Below are 17406 nucleotides of genomic sequence, written 5' to 3'. Positions count from 1 at the left end.
CTAGCTCTTTGTCTTCCTCATCAGGCCCCTACATAATCTTGCCCATGTCTAGATCTCTTCTCTCATTCTCTTCTGCTCTCCACTTGCCCCGATGCCCCACCGAGTCCTCTCCCATTACTGCCTTTCTATACACTCGGGTCCTGGTTCAGCAAAGAACATAAGAGCCTGAACTTGTGGTTACATTCCACTAAAGCCAACCGGATTTAGGCTTGGTCTACACTTAAAACAGCTGTTGACATTGCTACAGTTCCCAGGGGCATGAAAAATCCACACCCTGAGCACCGTAGCTGTGCTGACCAAATAGATGTGGCTAAAGATTGCTTCAATCATCCTAGCTCAGGGAGGGGGAGTTCCTACAGCAATGGAAAAACCCCTTTCATTGCTGTTGTCTGCATCTACACTATGGGGTTGCAGCTGCATAATTACGGCACTTTAGCTCTGTTACCCTAGCACCCATAATGTAGATGTTCTTTAGGCTTAAGTGCTTTGCTGAATCAGGGCCTCTCAGCTTTGCATTTCCTGTCATGCTCCCCCTTATGCTTGGAACAGTTTCCCACGTCCTGCCCAGCAAGCTCTCTCAAACTGCTCCTTCACATCCCTTCTTAAACCTGCTTCCTCCAGGGAGCCTTCCTACCTTATTCTGCTCACCAATAATCTTGCCTCGTTCTCCCTTCTGTAAACTGTAGTGCCATATTCTGTCTCTGCTAGCTGAGTATATATTTTTGTTTGGTGCCGAAACAAAGAACCAGAAAAAATTGTTTTGGGTGGTTTTTTACCCTTGGAGGAAAAAAATTAAGCACATCTAACTAAATTTCACCACAAAACGTCATTTCGAAATGAAAAGTCAGTGTTTCATTTAGGAAATGTCTAAACAAGCCATTTTGACTTTTTTACTTTCATTTTTTATTCAACCAAAACTGTGTTGAGTTCAACCTGAATTTGTGGATAGTTTTTGTCCATCACAAAACTGCATTTTCCAGCAAATGAACTATTTGACGAAATTTTTTTGCCCAGCTCTAATCAAAAGCTTCTCAGGGCTGTGGATGTGCCTTACTCAGTGTTTGTAAAGTACCATGACCACTTGTGGCACAATCTCAGTGATATCTGCACTCAGTAATGGAGATTATGAATAGGTTATTTTGAGGAAAGTGAAAAGCTTTCATCCTGAGAAACCTGTCCCGCCCCTCCCCCCCCCGCCTCCCAACACTGAGTGGTTTTACTCAAACCTGACATGACACTTCACTGAGCGTCTTTCATCTGGGAGTTCCTTTTGCTGGTCTTACAGCTGCAACTATAAATTGCTTCTGTGAAACAAGCAGGAATGAAATAATTACTCTAGCTTATGAATTATTTTATTAGCATTTCAAAAAGGAATCTTATTTCTGTACACATTGCCCATTTACATTGCGCTTTAAATCAATGGTTGGAGGTGGAGGAAGAGTAGAGATTGTCAGAATGTTCAGTGACAGTTTAAGTGTCTCAAATCATCATTCAACTGAAGGTTCAAATGCTAATTGTTTCACTATAATATTTTCTAAGTGATGTGATTCAATCCATCGAGCGCTGGGGGCCAAATCATGGTAGCATCAAATCCAATGGCAAACTCCTAACAACTTCACTAGGAACAGGAATTTGCTCTACATGCCTGATTCAATGTGTAGCTGTAAGAAATATGCAGGGATTGACCAACTCATAAAGGTTACATGTGAGTTCTGTGCCCTGCTGGCACAGTCTGCTGGCAATCACTGATTTTGCCTTTTACAGCTGATAGGTTCTTACTAGACTATAGGAAAAACATTCTTTACAGACTTAATGATATGTTCACTATGTTATCTGCTCCAGAGTGTCTCAAGGGACTCAAGACTTGGCTCTCTCACATTTGCTATTGCTCAAAAGAGCAACATCTTTGATAATTATTAGGTCTCTTACTTAAATATCCATGGACTGACCATCTGAGGCACTTAATAACAAACAGAGTGTATTCTTCTGATTGCCACCCTGTTCAGCACTTAGTCTTCATGCTAGCAGCCAAGCGGACGCAACCACATAGACGAGATGAGGAATCAGAGGGCTTTAAAAGTCGAGGCTGCACATCGTGTTTCAGATTTATTCAACTCCCTTCATGAACTCCAGGAATTCTGCCAAGCAAGGGAAATTAAAGACGCATATTTTAGATGACAACCGGAGAGTCAGTGTGTAGCACTTCACACTCTTTCTGGGTATCTCCAGAATCATCCTTCTTCTCTCACCCGTTTTCTCACCTTCACAATTCCAAATGCCTAACAATATAGCTAGCTTTGCTCCAGTCATGGAGAGGTTTGTTACTCCTCCTGGAAGTGCCACTAACATGATTCAGCACAGTGAAAGATCTGCAGTACAGAAAGACTTACAGGAGGCTTACTAGCTGGAGTCTGGGCTTAGTAGACAGGTGGTCAAATTTCATCTTATAAATCAGCATAGCCTCGCTGAAATCAATAGATAGATGCCAATCTACATCAGATGAGGCTCTAGCTCAAGATATCTAACGTTCAGAGCAACAACTCTCTAAAAATGCCCTGTGCGTACAATTTGAAACTGCAACTCCCATTTTTTTTTAAAAATCATATTCACTGGAGCTGGTTGGGAATTTTAGAAATTTTGACAAAAGTTAAAACCCAACCCTTTTTTTAATGTATTTTTTTAAACCAGCTTCATTGAGTGGCTGAAATTTTAAAATTCTGACAAAATGTTGTTGACAAGCTCTCATGTGCATGTAATAGTTTTATTTTTCAGTTTCTGTCAGTGATGATGACTCCAGAGCATGGATTGTGCAGGAGACTGGTGCCTGTGTAGGTATGATGAACAAGGCCAGCTCCAGGCACCAGCAAAGGAAGCAGGTGCTTGGGGCGGCCAATGGAAAGGGGCGGCACGTCTGCGTCTTCGGCGGCAATTCGGTGGCGGGTCCCTCAGCCCCTCTCGGAGGGAAAGACCCATCGCCAAATTGCCGCCGAAGAATGAAGTGGCGCGGTAGAGCTGCCGCCAAAGTGCCGCCGATCGTGGCTTTATCTTTTTTGTTTGGTTGATTGGGGTTTTTTTGTTTCACCGCTTGGGGTGGCAAAAAAACTGGAGCCGGCCCTGATGATGAAAGCTCTGATCCTGCAGCTTGGTGCATTCAGGTGAGTCCAGGTGTCTGCATAGAAGCCCTTTGGGGTTCTGTGAGGGCACAGGAGTCCACTTGCATGGAGTCAGTTTCAGGACCAGGGCCTACGTAATTATAGTTCTCTGAAGAAGGTACCATCCAAGACTCCCCACTATGAAATCAGTTGTGTTGTTTGTGTGTAACGGAGAAGAGAATTTGGCCACTAACCTCCTGTTGTCAGGTCTCCAGCCCTTTAATGCACCCCCCATGGCCAAGAGTTTGATAACAGCAGCCTGGCCTCAGTTTCCCTTTTGGTATTCTGAAATGTGGCCTATAGCACTTGGCCTCTCTTTACAGCTCCAGACCCTTTGTCTGCTTTACCACGTTATATACAAATTTGTATTATATCGAGTCGCGTTATATCGGGGTAGAGGTGTACCTCTCACCAACCAAAGTAGCACTCGTGCAAGCAAATTCAAAGGTTTCTTCTCCCCAAATATTGCACGTGTATATTTAGAAGCTATTCTGAAAGCATGGGACTACCAAATGTCATGTTTCAGAGCCTGAACCAAACCTTCTGGAATTTGGAGAGATTGGATCCAGATCTTGGTTTTGCACTGGTTCATTGCCTCTGTAGTGGGTGGAAACCAATATCTACATCCTTCAATACTGGAGGCAGGGGGTGTAAATCTCTACCTAAGTCTGCAGCCTGCCTAATTTTGAAGCTGGCTCATACCTCTATGAAAGACCAAATCCTAATCCCATAGCCATACACTCTCAAACTTTATGGGAATTAAAACCTGGATCTGAATTGTGAGTCTTAGGCCCATCTCTAATATATACTACTTACATCTTTTGTTAAGGTTCTGAGTTCCTGAGGACAATGGATATCCCATTTTTACTTTTAACCAAATTATGCACAAAAACCCACCTACCATCATAGTCAATCTTGCCATCATTGTTTTTGTCTCCATCCTTCATCAATTCCTCTATGTCATCTTCGGTGATGGTCTCTCCTGTAGCCTGTAGCATGATCTTTAGTTCGTCAAGGTCAATGTATCCATCAGCATTTCTGTGCAACGACAGAATGGCTCAAAGATAAAAACCAAAAATACTGTAAATGGATGGACAACCACACTCCATGTTACATCACTTCCACTTGGTCTCCAATCTGTTTTTTATAAGCAAATTGCCCGTTAGTGACTCATTGTCTCAGGTTTCCTGTCATGAATTGGTAGGATAAATAAATGAGGGGACACCAACTCTCCCCTTTCTGCAGGTCTCTATGGAAGTAACCCTACAGGATTTGTGTGCCTCCTGAGACAAAGAAAGCAGAGAATAGTAACTATTTGCTTCTGCTAGTGAATTAAGGGATGGTCTTCATGGACAAATAATACATGGAGAAGTAAAAGTCTTTTGCAAGTGATGAAGACCTAATTCAGCAAACTGCTGAAGCATGTGCTTTGGTCCATTTTGAAAGAGGGAAATTCTTTGATTTTCCCTGGAGGAGACATCTTTACGTACCAACTTCTGCTGAAGGGGAAATGTTAACAATAATAGCTATCAGTGTCGTTTCTTGTTTTAGTGTATTACATTCCAGTCTCTTACTTATCAAACATTCTGAAGAGATCTGAGAGTTCCTCTTCTGATTTTCCTTTGCTGTCATCTTTCATACATCGGACCATCATAACTAAGAACTCATCAAAGTCTACAGTGCCACTGCCTGAAGGTGAAATAAATAAGGTTTAGATTACACTACAATCTAGAAGGCAATCTTCTGGGTTTTTTTGTTTTGTTTTGTTTTTTTGACAAACAGGCATACACATAAAACAGAGATTAAGCTTTTATTTAGTAATCCAGCCACAGACTTCATGTTAGTAGCACTAAGGAGTGGGTAACAGATTATGGGATGGATTCACCATTGATTTGCACCTTATGTAGTCATTTAAACAAGTGCAAATTGGATATAAAACACAACCACTGGTGTAAATGTGTGGAAAATTCTAATCTGGTAGCATTTGACACCCTTGTTGCACAGATGTAAATTACTATGGAAGGTGCAAGCCAGTGGAGAATCAAGCACTATATTTTTTATGCTGATGGTATGTTATCATTTGTTGTTTAAATGACACTGGCAAGATATTTTCCTTAATTCTTAGCATAAATTTTCTTGCTTTTGGTTTTAACAAGCTTTTGGAAGCTTGGAACTGAAATCTTTATCAGTTTCTTTCCTAGATTGTTTTCTGCCAATCTGCACATACTGGTTTGTTATTGTGGAGTTGTTTGTGGGTATATTGTTGTGCATGTACATGTCCGCATGTTGAAGAATTTGTTTTGGGATAAAAAAGCTGCACATCTATAATTCCATGGAATTTGCAAGCACAGAAGAAAAAAAATGGTGGATCAAATTTTCAACCTATAATCTTTGATGTGTCCTCTTCTATATGCATCCTATACTGCCCTCATCACTATAGTATCTGAGCACCTGTGTCTCTTAAAAAAGGTTTGAGAAAACTCTTTGCATCCGTTATAGTAGTAATATTTTTAGTGCCTTCCATCTGTTACACTGGAATATTCAAAGGCATCTAAGACACTTAAGCATTCATTGAAATTCAGTGGGTGTCTGCGACCCTTTGAAAATCTCAGCTTTAGCATTTTATAACCTACGGCCCCAGTCTTGCAACTTATTCCAGACAGGCAGAGCTCTGCATCCACTGAGTTCTGTTAGAGTTCCACAAGGGTGGAGTGGTCCACCTGCATAGTTCAACTTGCAGGATTGGGTCATATGTGCCCACAGTAGCTCTGCAGTGCAGCAATTTATGCAGTGGGTAGTGGCATCCAACTGGTGCACAGCATGCTGTAAAGCTGTTGCAGAGATGGGATTGTGGCCAATAGCCTTGTGGCCAATTCAAAGTCTTACACAAAATGGCATTGTATCTTTACTGTCCACTCCACACAGAATGTCTGTGTCTACAGTATTACCAGAAGTGATCCACCTGTATTAACCAGTGTGGTCACTCAGTTTGTCTGACTCCAGAAGTACGAAGCAACAGGTAAAACCTACCAGAGTTTGGTTGTTTCCAAGGTGTCTCAACTTTAATTTATAAACTGATGAATGGCTTTACTTGAAAATTCTCAGAAAATTAATTCTGTGCTCAAAGAATCTACTCAACTGATCTACTTTCTCTGGTGGAAGTAGAGTGCACTCTGTTTTCTTTCATGTGATTCTTGTGCCTTCAAAGCCTGAGTGCACAGTATTTAAGGTCCAGCTAATAACCATGCGATTCTGGCCCCCTGTAAATGCTTTGCCAGTGCACTGAGACACCTAGAGGATTTAAGAGAATAGCTCACCGTCTTCATCCACCTCATCTATCATCTCCTGCAGCTCCTCTGGGGTTGGATTCTGCCCCAGCATTCTCATCACCTTCCCCAGTTCCTTTGTGCTGATGCATCCATCCTCAGCACCCAGGACAAAGATGTCAAAGGCGGCCTTGAATTCTAGAGAGGAAAAGGAGAAATGGAGGGGTTCACCCTTTTAATACGAGTTTGCAAGCAAGAAATCAGAGGGAGTTTCATTGCTGTGGTGATCCAAAAATGGACAAACTTCAACGGTGTGTCTGCAGAAGACTTTTTAGCTGTGTCAATGGAAGTCAAACTTAATTTCCTCCACCTCCCTTGCATTGGTGTGAAATCAATCATCCTGCTGGTGTAAGCTCCACTCAACACCCAATTTAACACAGTGTGATGAACCCCAGTGGAAGAACTGAGGGATTCTTTGTCAGCCATTGTAAAGTACAGGTGGAGATAGGGTTACTGGATGTCCCGATTTTATTGGGGCACTCCTGATATTTGGGGCTTTTTCTTATATAGCCCTTATTATCCGCCACTTCCTGTCCTGATTTTTCAAACTTGCTGTCTGTTCACCCTAGCAGGAGAGTCTAGAGTAGACAGAGCTTAATGGCTCAAAGTTTGGATAAGTACCCAGAAGTTCCAACCAGAGGCTGCTCAAGACAATCTGCTGCCCTAGGCAAAGCTTCAGTGTGCTGCCCCCACTTCCTACCACAGACGGGTGTATGGGGGTGTGAATTATAGAGCGCTGTAATGTGTTGCACTGTAACTGCCCTGTATAGACCTTCTGGCATGAACTAAAGGGCACCTAGTGCATGTTAACATAGTCCTGTTGACACAGGACTACATCAGCACAAACTCGCTACCTCTTCATTCCAGCAGGGTCTAGATGGGTCCATTAGAGCTCTATACGTTAGAGAGCTTTGCACTTCACATCCCTGTAAACCACCTGCAGCACAGTGTAGACAAGCATGAGCATTTAAAAAAAATCACTTCTCCCAGAAATCTCTGTGCTGCCCCCAGAAATCTGGCCCTCAAGGCAGCTGCTTAGTTTACCTACAGCTAGAACAGCTGTAGGTAAACTAGGTCGGTTCCAACTTCCCCACCACTGAACTTTCCAAGCATCTTAGCTCTACAAAATTGGGCTGGAACTCTCATGAGAACAGGCTTTGTAACAGGATTTCTGGTACTCCCTTTCCTTATTATTATCCAAGACTTTAGGCACATAACTGCCCAGAAGCCTCTGTTCAGCACAGAACTCCATTGGTTTTCAAACTAGGGTATGCAAGCTCTCATCAGGGGTACACAAGGAAAAGCCTGTAATAGCGGACAACGCACTTTATTTAGCAAGACCTGGCAAACTAATCATAGATATATTATGACCCTATGTCAGATGGGGGTACATGGTAGACTACATTATTTGGAAAGGGGTACGCAGCCTAAAAAGTTTGAAAACCACTGTACTAGATGTTGGTCAGACACATAAAAAGATCCTGTGTTTGCCCCAAAGAGCATTAAGACCAGAAATACCATGAAACATTATTGTAGCAATTCCACTGCCAGCCTCTTAGCCCTTTTCCTAAACTTGGGGATGAGAAGTCATTTGCTTTGCCTTGTACTTTGACAGCTGGAAGTGTGGTTTTTCACTTGTGGCAGCAATTGTTGACCCTGAGCTGGCCTGTTCAAGCCACAGGCTAACATCATGGGTTGATAGCGGATTGACTATCCATTACAGGGAGTATCTTCTGTCTACAATGGTGTCAGAGTAAAGACACACGTACCATTTTTCTGTTCTTCTGTCAACTGCTCAACCTGTGATGAAAATAAAAAGAGAGAATAATTCATTTTTATTAAACTTAATCATTATCATTAATTGATAGTACCACTTATATTGCACACTATTTGTTCAAAATGCTTCACAACCCTCAACTAATCTTCACAACAGCCCTTCCTGTGGAGTAAGGGTGCCTTTTATCTCGATAGTTTTGGCATGGTCCCCCCTTTTCTTTTCTTTTTTTTTGGCATATTGCATTATTCTGTTCCTCTATTTTAAATATTTTACACTCTTCTGGAGTTAACATTATTTTTAACCAGAGTGTGAGTCTCAGGCATGTGGCATGATTGGCTTTTAGACAGTCAGGGCAGCATTTCATTATGCAAAGTTGGGGGACTGAGTGCGAGGAGCATTTGTCACACTTGAGAGCTACTGTGTGGTGGTTCTTCATATGGCTGATGTAGATGTAGAGCAACAACTATAATTTTACAGTTAGCTTAAGCCAGATAATTGTGTCAGGAGTAGCGCAGAGCGTCACTGTGATGCCTCCTTCGTATTTGGGAATCGGACACTGAGTCATTATATGTTCCCTGGTCTGTTCTGGGTGACCACAGTCACACACTGGAGAGTTTTTAATTTTCCATTTGTGCATCAGATACCTGCATCTGCAATGGTTTGTGCAGGTGCGGCTTAAGGTTGCCCATAAGCTTTGCAGAAGACTGAAGCCCAGGATCTTCTGTGTTTGGTCTTTCACAAGTTGTTTGTTTGTGACTTCTTGTGAACTCCATTCAGCTTTCCAAGCTTCATCAAGATTGATGTCACATCGTCGGAGGGTAAGCGCATGGATCCAAAAGGGCTTGTGTGACTTCAAGCAGTGCTGAGGGATGTCTTCGACAGGGGCGGCTCTACGTTTTTGGCCGCCCCAAGCAGTCATGCGCGGGAGGCGCCCCGGAGCCGCGGGAGCAGCGGACCTCCCGCGGGCATGACTGCAGAGGGACCGCTGGTCCCGCATGGCTCGGCTGGACCTCCCGCGGCTGTGGACGGCTCACGGGTCCGGCGGCTCCGCTTGAGCTGCCGCAGTCATGCCTGCGGGAGGTCCAGCCAAGCCGCGGGACGAGCGCCCCCTCCGCAGTCATGCCTGCGGCAGGTCCGGTCCTCCCGGGGCTCCGGTGGACCTCCCGCAGGCATGACTGCGGCAGGTCCGCCGGCCCAGCCTGCCGCCCCCCCCGGCCGCAGGGGACGCCCCCTAGATTTGGCCGCCCTAGGCACCAACTTGTTTTGCTGGTGCCTAGAGCCGCCCCTGGTCTTCGAGGTCCTAGTGCATGGGAAGACTTTACTTTTCCTCAATTCGCTAGACTTCCTGGAGGGTTGCAGCATTGCAGCAAATGGATGGGCGAGCAATATGTGAGAGCACAGGTAGCCATGATGTTGGGATCAACTTGAGGGTTCCAGTGAAGGACATCAACTTGAGGGTTCCAGTTGGACATTAACAAGTCAAGTGTGGCTACTTCTGGTCCATACCAGTGCACAGTACTCAGTTAAGGAGTAGACAAAGATGCTGATGCCCCCCTTCCCACTCCTCCGATTGTGCTTGCCAGTTTCTGGACCAGGTTGACCCTGGTCTTCACCTTGGTGGCTACTTTCTTCAGGAGTGGAAAATGGCAGCCTTCATGTGGTCCACTCTATTAAGTGAGAAATAACAACTAATGCCATCAACCCAGTGACCAAACATTGATCAACGATCTCCTAGTCTTCAGAGCAACAATGCAACTGTGTGATTAATTCTATCACTGAGAGTCTTTACACCAAGACTGGATGTCTGTCTAAAAGATGTTCTAGTGTGGCATCAGATTGTTGGGTTTCATGTAGAAATCGCTGGGTGAGGTTCTATGGCCTGTGCTGTGCAGGAGGTTTGACTACATGATCATAATAGACCCCATTCGCCAAGGCAGGCTCTAGGTTTTTTGCCGCCCCAAGCAAAAAAAAAACAACCACCTCTGAGAGCGCAACTGCCAAAGCAAAAAAAAGCTGGTGCCTAGAGCCGGTCCTGCTTTTCCCCTTTAGAATGTATGAATCTACTGAACTATCTATTCCACTAATTTAGGGACAACCTTCATTAAGATTCATCTTTTATAAATTCTGATTTTGGATGAAGTATCGAGGGGCTGTTGTTTTTTTGACATGTCTCCTACTGTTCAGCTCTCTTGGAGAACTCCAAGATGAGAATTTTAGGGCCCAGTCCCAGATGATTTCAATGGGAACAGGATTGGTCCCTTCAAGTATAATGGGAATGTGTTAGGTTTCCTGGTTTTATTGCATTGCTTTGATTATCAGAAGAACAGAGGGACTTATGTTCTTCCTTTTTCTGTTCTAGTCTTAAGTCATTGGTGCTCTAAAAGTGTGCTGAAAAGTGGAGGTAATAATAATACAGAGTCTGAAGAGGAATTAAATAAGGGTAACAAAATGAAACTGCATTACTACAGTTTAATATGAAAAATCTTAGTGTGAAATTTACCCTGCCAAGTCCTTGATTAAGTAGGCTTTGTGCTTTGGTGGGAACGGACACCTGGATCTATGGACAGAGTGGAGGGCAGCTCCGCAGCCCTTCCACAGACTTTTGAAGTCTATGGGTACTCCCACAACCAGTGAAGCTGGCCTGTCATGCCCTTGGTCCAATCCCCAAACTCTACATACCCATGGCCTTTGCAGGTTGCAGGAGCATTCTACTCTGCCTTATATAGGAGTAGTGACTTTTCCCTGCCTGCTTGCTATGCATCATATGTAAATGAGTTCCTCTAGTCAAGTACTGAACTAATACTGGACTGTAAGATAATTTCCATCTCCTTTCCTGGTTATCAAGAGCAAACAAATAGTGGAGGCTTAGTGTAAATTTGAATTAATAAGATACATCTACAGGAACAGAACATAAGAACGTCAGACCAAAGATCCATCTACCCCAGTATCCTCTCTTCCGACAGTGGCCAATTCCAGATGCCTCAGAGGGAATGACCAGAACAGGGAATCACTGAGTGATCCATTCTCTGTTGCCCATTCCCAGCTTCTGGCAAACAGAGGCTCTAGACACCATCCCTGTCCATCCTGGTTAGTAGCCACTGATGGACCAATCCTCCATGAACTTAACTAATCATAAACAGCAAATAGGATTGTGTAGTTGAGTCATGTGCTAGTGGTCTGGACCAGTGGTTCTCAACCAGGGGTATGTGTACCTCTGGAGGTTCGCAGAGGTCTCCAGAGGGTATTCAATTCAGATAGATCAGTGTCTCTCAACCTGGGGGTTGCAGCCCCCAGAGGGGTCATGGGATGGGTTAGGGGGATCGCAAGTGCAGGGCCGGCATTAGAGAGTGGCAAGCAGGGCAATTGCCCAGGGCCCCATGAAGCTAAGTTATGTGCTTCAGCCCCTGGTGGCAGGGCTTCAGCTTCAGACAAGGCTCTTAAGTGAAAAATAGGTTCAAATATTGCACTGAAATGTAAGTACACTATTTATATTCCAATCAATTATTTTATAACGACATGGTAAAAATGAGAAAGTCAGCAATTTTTCAGTACCGCTGTGCTGTGACACTTTGGTATTTTTATGTCTGATTTTGTAAGCAAGTAGTTTTTAAGTGAGTGAAATTTGGGGTAAGCAAGACAAATCAAAATCTTGAAAGGGGTGCAGTAGTCTGGAAAGGTTGAGAACCACTGGTCTGGACAATGTTAGCACCTCTCCTCTTATCTGAACCTACTTCCCTCTCTCAGTTCATTCCTTCCTGATCTTAATGTTTCATTTAATACCACATCCTATTCAACTGGCCTGCAGAATTCGGTGGCGCTTTCAGCACCTTCCTGGTTTCCTTTCCTCCAGCAGCTATCCAACTGCTACTGCTTGTCGCCACTCACACTCCTCTGTCACTAGGCAGCTCTATTTTGGTGCTTACAGGGTTCTGCCTTTGGTCCTGCTCTCGCAACATTTCCCTACCCCCTTTCTGAAATCAGTCTATGTAAATGGGACCCAAATCTGCAACCACTTTACCAGCCCATAACATAAGGCCAATGAACCACAGTTATTACCAGCAGCTTCCCTAGGTTCTTAGTCTTATATTCCCAGTGTTGCCAATACACTCTGTTCCTGAGCTGTATCACGATCTTAATTCCAGTCTTGAGCGCTGACAGAGCTTTATCAATGCCCCTTAATCTGAAGCTGCAGCACCCTGTTTGCTATTTCAGACTTGGGCCTTTGTTGATAAGAGCCTTGCGAATTTCTGCTAGAAAACTGCCAAGCCTGTTGTGAGGGCAGAGGCAAAAATGACCAGCATTTCTTACTGAGAAATGTTGACTTTTACAAACCACACATGCAGAGGACAGACCAGGGAAGCTGATCCATCCATATCAGATGCAGATAACAATAGCAGCAGGATTCTTCTTCAGCATTGCATCACGAAATTTGAACCCTTTTGTCCAGCCACCCATGATGGAAGGCAAGCAGCTGCAGGCTGCTCTTCCATTGTTTTGGCAGTAAAATAGGATAGCTGGGGACTCCGAAGGTATGAGCTGTTCCCAGTAAATAAATGCCTATTGCCACTTTCGTGCCTTCCATGTAACTCAACTCTTTTGGCATGTTAGCTATTTATAAGCCCCAATGATTGAGGTGCTGGAGATAAAGATAAACCTTCTGATTGTTCCCAGGAACTGAATGGCATTGGTATTTATCCTTGGGCCCTTTTATCTGGACACTTGTCCTTGGCACTGTTCTTAGCATGGTTCAGTGGAGTTTGAAAGCGTTACCAAAATAGCTCTGCATTTGTATAACCTTATCTAGACATGAGTGAAAATGAAAATCCACTGGACTCTGTTGGTGCATTTAGAGAAATTGGTGGGAATTAATTCAATGCTTTATTAAAATGTGTCATCAACTTGCAACAAACCACAAATGGTCAATTCCTTTGGCTCAAGCTAACCCTCTTTAACTAGAGCCTTTCTTTGTGTGCATAAATTTATAGCTATAGGAATGTACTGGACATAAATTAAATGATGGGTAACAATAATGCTAGGAAGATCAATTCACTGCAAGGCTCTGGTAATAAGATAATAAACCATGAGGTGAAATTCAAGTGGTTTATGATCTCCCCAAGACCACATGATCTATTCATGGCCTTTTTCTTTTAGTCTCTGTATCTTCTTGTTTTGGGGGTTGACTTCTTTCATTACTGCCTCAGTGTGTAAATGCTGAAGATGCTGTCATGATACATAAGCAGTGCCATAAGGTACTGTCTTGGTTATTCCTTTTTTGGCTTTGTTCTTCATTCACTGTTTCCATCAGAAATTGTGCTGGTGAGAGCCAATCAACTTTGCCTTGCTTTAGTTACTCTCTAGATTTCTTCCAGTTTAATATTTTCTTACAGTACATATATTTAGGATCTTTTTTTATGGAATGGTCCAAGGAAATATCCTTTACACTCAGTTGTATTGCAATTTAGAACCACGTGTGTGCCCCAACCCAATATTACTTTGCCTTTGTAAATTAATTACAATACAAATGCATCTATATTAACCTGCTTAAGACAGGAATCCCACTTCATCTATCTACATTACAGTTTTTTAATGATTCTCATCAACATGGTATCTGAATGTGCCCCAAGCTAAAAAAATTGGCACAGCAAAGTCTCTACTGGACTTCATGGAGTCTTCTGGTCCTCTCTCTTTCTTGGCTATAGAACACTACACTTGGAGTAAGATGTTTGTTGGTTATGGGAGATGGCAATTTTTTGTATTTGTGGCCCTTTTTTGAGCTAAACACAAACTCCATTGAAATCCATGGAGTTAGATTAGGGATTAATTTGGTTTTCTGAGTCTTTGACCTGTATGGCATTTAGCAGGTTGAGAGGTATGAAAGAGGCTGAAAATTGTACATGGGAAACCTTCCTCTATCCGTCTCTTGACTCTAATTCTTCCTTTGTGCTAAAGAATGCATTCCATCCACCTGACTGACAGATCCATTTGGCTAATTGTTAGCATTGCTGGCTTTCAAAACGTTTCAACATTTCTTCATAACAATGTATGTGATGCCTCTAAACATTATGGAGCATGAGTCTAATAAAGAGCCAATTGCAGAGACATGAATTTTGTTTACTTCTATAGGTCACTTTTTTAATTTCATTCTTTTTGAGGATCTGGACTTTTGGCTCACTGAACTCAAGAGGACTGGGGTCTGTAGAATGGAGTCCCAGCTCAGTACAGGTCATAGATTAGTCTAATATGAAGAACAACTTGTTTTGTTGCCGTGTGTCAACCATGATCCCTGTTCCTTTAGTATCAGAGGGGTAGCCATGTTAGTCTGGATCTGTAAAAGCAGCAAAGAGTCCTGTGGCACCTTATAGACTAACAGACGTATTGGAGCATGAGCTTTCGTGGGTGAATACCCACTTCGTCAGATGCATGTTGACGAAGTGGGTATTCACCCACGAAAGCTCATGCTCCAATACATCTGTTAGTCTATAAGATGCCACAGGATTCTTTGCTCCTGTTCCTTTAGGACATCTTGGAATTTTGAAAGAAATATCCACATTTGATTTATCTTTATGCTCTTGATAGAACTGTGAAGACCAACCTAATCAATTGTTAACTATCTGCAACACCATATATAACCCTGTAACCAACCACAAGAGTCATGTACAGAACCTGGTAACACAGAATTCAAGGTAAAGGAATTCATGCAATACAGATTCCAGAAAGATACAGCTTTCATATTGTTCTGCCTCCATATCATCAGCTATTTAAGGTACAAATTAATGCTGCATCTTTACTGGGGGAAGACAAAATAGTTTGGGTTTTACAGTAAGCTTGATATGCAGTGGTTGAAGGCAAAACTGCTTTCTCTTGTCTTCTTTCGAAAGCACAACCAGTATGTTTTACATTATAATTAATGTAAAACATAATAATTAATAGATATCAAGAACAAGGAAAGAGAAATTGCAAATCAGATCACTTATTTCCAAAGCCTTTATCAAAAGGGGTTTTCAAAATATATTTTGCAGAAAAACATTCAGCTAGGGAAGAAGCTTGGAAATGGCAGAATTTTAATACACAAAAATAACAATGCTTCAGTTTCAGCTTATTCAAATTCTCTTCAGTTCCCCATTGAAACAGTTGATCTGTCAAGTCCTGGATAAAGCAGTAACCATGCCTGTTACTTCAGTAGATTTTTCAAAATATATGTAAAATTACACTTACATGCCATCTCTCTATTTCACAACTCAGAACCAGGGAAAGACTTATTACAAATAATTTAGCAGTTTATTTTTAGAAGAATCTGCTTACAAGAAGAACATTACATATTTAGAATTGCCATTGGATGAAAAATTCTATGTTCTGAACTAGAAGGTACCTCACTACAACTAACATTCCTAAGTGCATTTCATTGTTACATTAAGTACTTGTAGTGTAAAGACAGTTATTGCTGTGCCTTATTGTGGCTTTAGGAGATCAGCAAAAACTCTTTGAAACATCTTTCTAATACAACAAATGCACCCTCAGACCAAGGTAAGTTTAAACATATTACTCACTGCTGCCTTGTAAATATCATCCATGGTTAGTTACTGCTGGTCAGGAGCTGGACAGAGAGGGCAAACAGTACAGAGACAAACTTCAAGTCTCTGTCAGCCGTCCCCTCCTTCTATCCCTGCTAATATAGCAAGGTGTCAGCCCTAAATGTGTCACTCAGGGGCCGCTGCTCACCACATCAGCAATCTAATACATAACTATCAATGATACCCATTCCAAGTGAGAATTCCTCATCCCTGTGAGGAGGGGAGGGAAGGGGCATTGTGCGAGGCCGACAGCTGACATTCCAAGGGCCCGATCCAGCTCTCATTGAAGTCAGTAAGCTTAATACATTAAGTGAATACTGGCAAATATTTGTGTCAGGCTATGGGTCTGATCCTCTGGAATTCCCTGGCAAATTTCCCTTTGAAGTCAATGAGAACAGAAGGGTGTTCGGAACTAAATATTGGGCATCTGTTTTGGACAGCTAGACCCTTTCTTTATAACAGGTTGGACCCAAAGCCTGGATCCAAACACTCCCAATACCTGGAATAGTTTGGATCAGAACCCAAGCTCTGTGGCTTGGGCCAATCTCTGCTTTCTTTTTTTATAGAGGACAAACAAGTGGAAGAGCTTCCAATGAACAATTTATATACATTTCTCCTCTTCAGAAAGTGAGTAAGCAAAAGAGGCTGCCACTTCAGTTGGTACTATTTCTATCTCACTGCACAGCTATCAGGGACATAATACAATGGGCCATTGAGGTTCATCTACAACGGTGCCACTGACTCACTGAGTGACCTTAAGCAAATCACCTAACCTCTTAGTGGCTCAGTTTCTCTGTCTGCAGAATGGAGATATTTAATACCTAGCCACCTTTATAAAACACCTGGAGAGATGTTAAAGAAAAGGCTATTAAGTGCCACTATTATTTTATTGTATTTTAAATTCTCAGTTACCTTGGTGATGCTCACGAGTGACTTCACGACTCCCTAGTCACTCACAAATGTTGGCCCAAATCCTGCCCTCAGTTATACTGGTGCAAATCCATTGAAGTTGATGAGTTTACTCTGGATTTACTCCAGTGCAGCTGAGAGCAGAATCTGGCCCAGCAGGAATAAACTTATTATTATTAACTGTACTATATGCATAAATAAATACATGAAGAGTGTTTGGCACATTGTTAAAAATCTTAATCTACAAATATGGAATCCCTGGTGAGGTCATTTTCCTTCAGTAATCCAGGGCTCCCTCTTGTGTCCAAATGCAGACAGCAAGAAAAAGTAGCAAAAGAAGTCATCCAAATGTGACACCACTGTGTTTCTTGGACTGTTTTACAAATTAGCCAATACTGAAAGCAACCGCTATCTCTGCCCTATTGAGAAAAGGGATGTTCTGTAGGGGAGTGGATGGCTCTTAGGACTGGTAACATGATGTAGAGCTTAGGTCAGTAATGATCATTAATGGCCTAATTTCCAGAAGTGCTGAACACCCACTTAGTTGCAAGTTTTGGGGGCTCTGCACCTCTGAAAATGAGGCTAAAGGTGGTCTATGTGAAATGAGTTTGGTGGCCTCTGTCCAGTTCCCTTTGGACAGGTATCCACATTGGCGCTGGTCAAAAGATAGG

General features: G+C 42.7%; 2 protein-coding genes across 3 annotated transcripts in view; one reads left to right on the top strand and one right to left on the bottom strand.

Annotated features, from left to right (window-relative positions):
• Positions 1-17406, top strand: part of NISCH (nischarin) — a 95130-nt gene that overhangs the window by 13135 nt on the left and 64589 nt on the right. The window lies entirely within an intron of this gene.
• TNNC1 (troponin C1, slow skeletal and cardiac type) lies at positions 1386-15934 on the bottom strand. Its single transcript, XM_045023359.1, has 6 exons — positions 15803-15934; positions 8248-8278; positions 6470-6616; positions 4727-4841; positions 4054-4190; positions 1386-2138 (listed from the first exon to the last, which is right to left on the bottom strand). Exons 1-6 carry the CDS (start codon positions 15824-15826, stop codon positions 2107-2109), a joined length of 486 nt encoding a protein of 161 aa, XP_044879294.1. The 5' UTR covers positions 15827-15934; the 3' UTR covers positions 1386-2106.

Source organism: Mauremys mutica, chromosome 7 (genome assembly GCF_020497125.1).
Source record: "Mauremys mutica isolate MM-2020 ecotype Southern chromosome 7, ASM2049712v1, whole genome shotgun sequence".
In the NCBI taxonomy this organism is placed as follows: Eukaryota; Metazoa; Chordata; order Testudines; family Geoemydidae; genus Mauremys; species Mauremys mutica.
The sequence above is the reverse complement of the archived record's forward strand: the minus strand, read 5'-3'. Positions and strand labels throughout refer to the sequence as shown.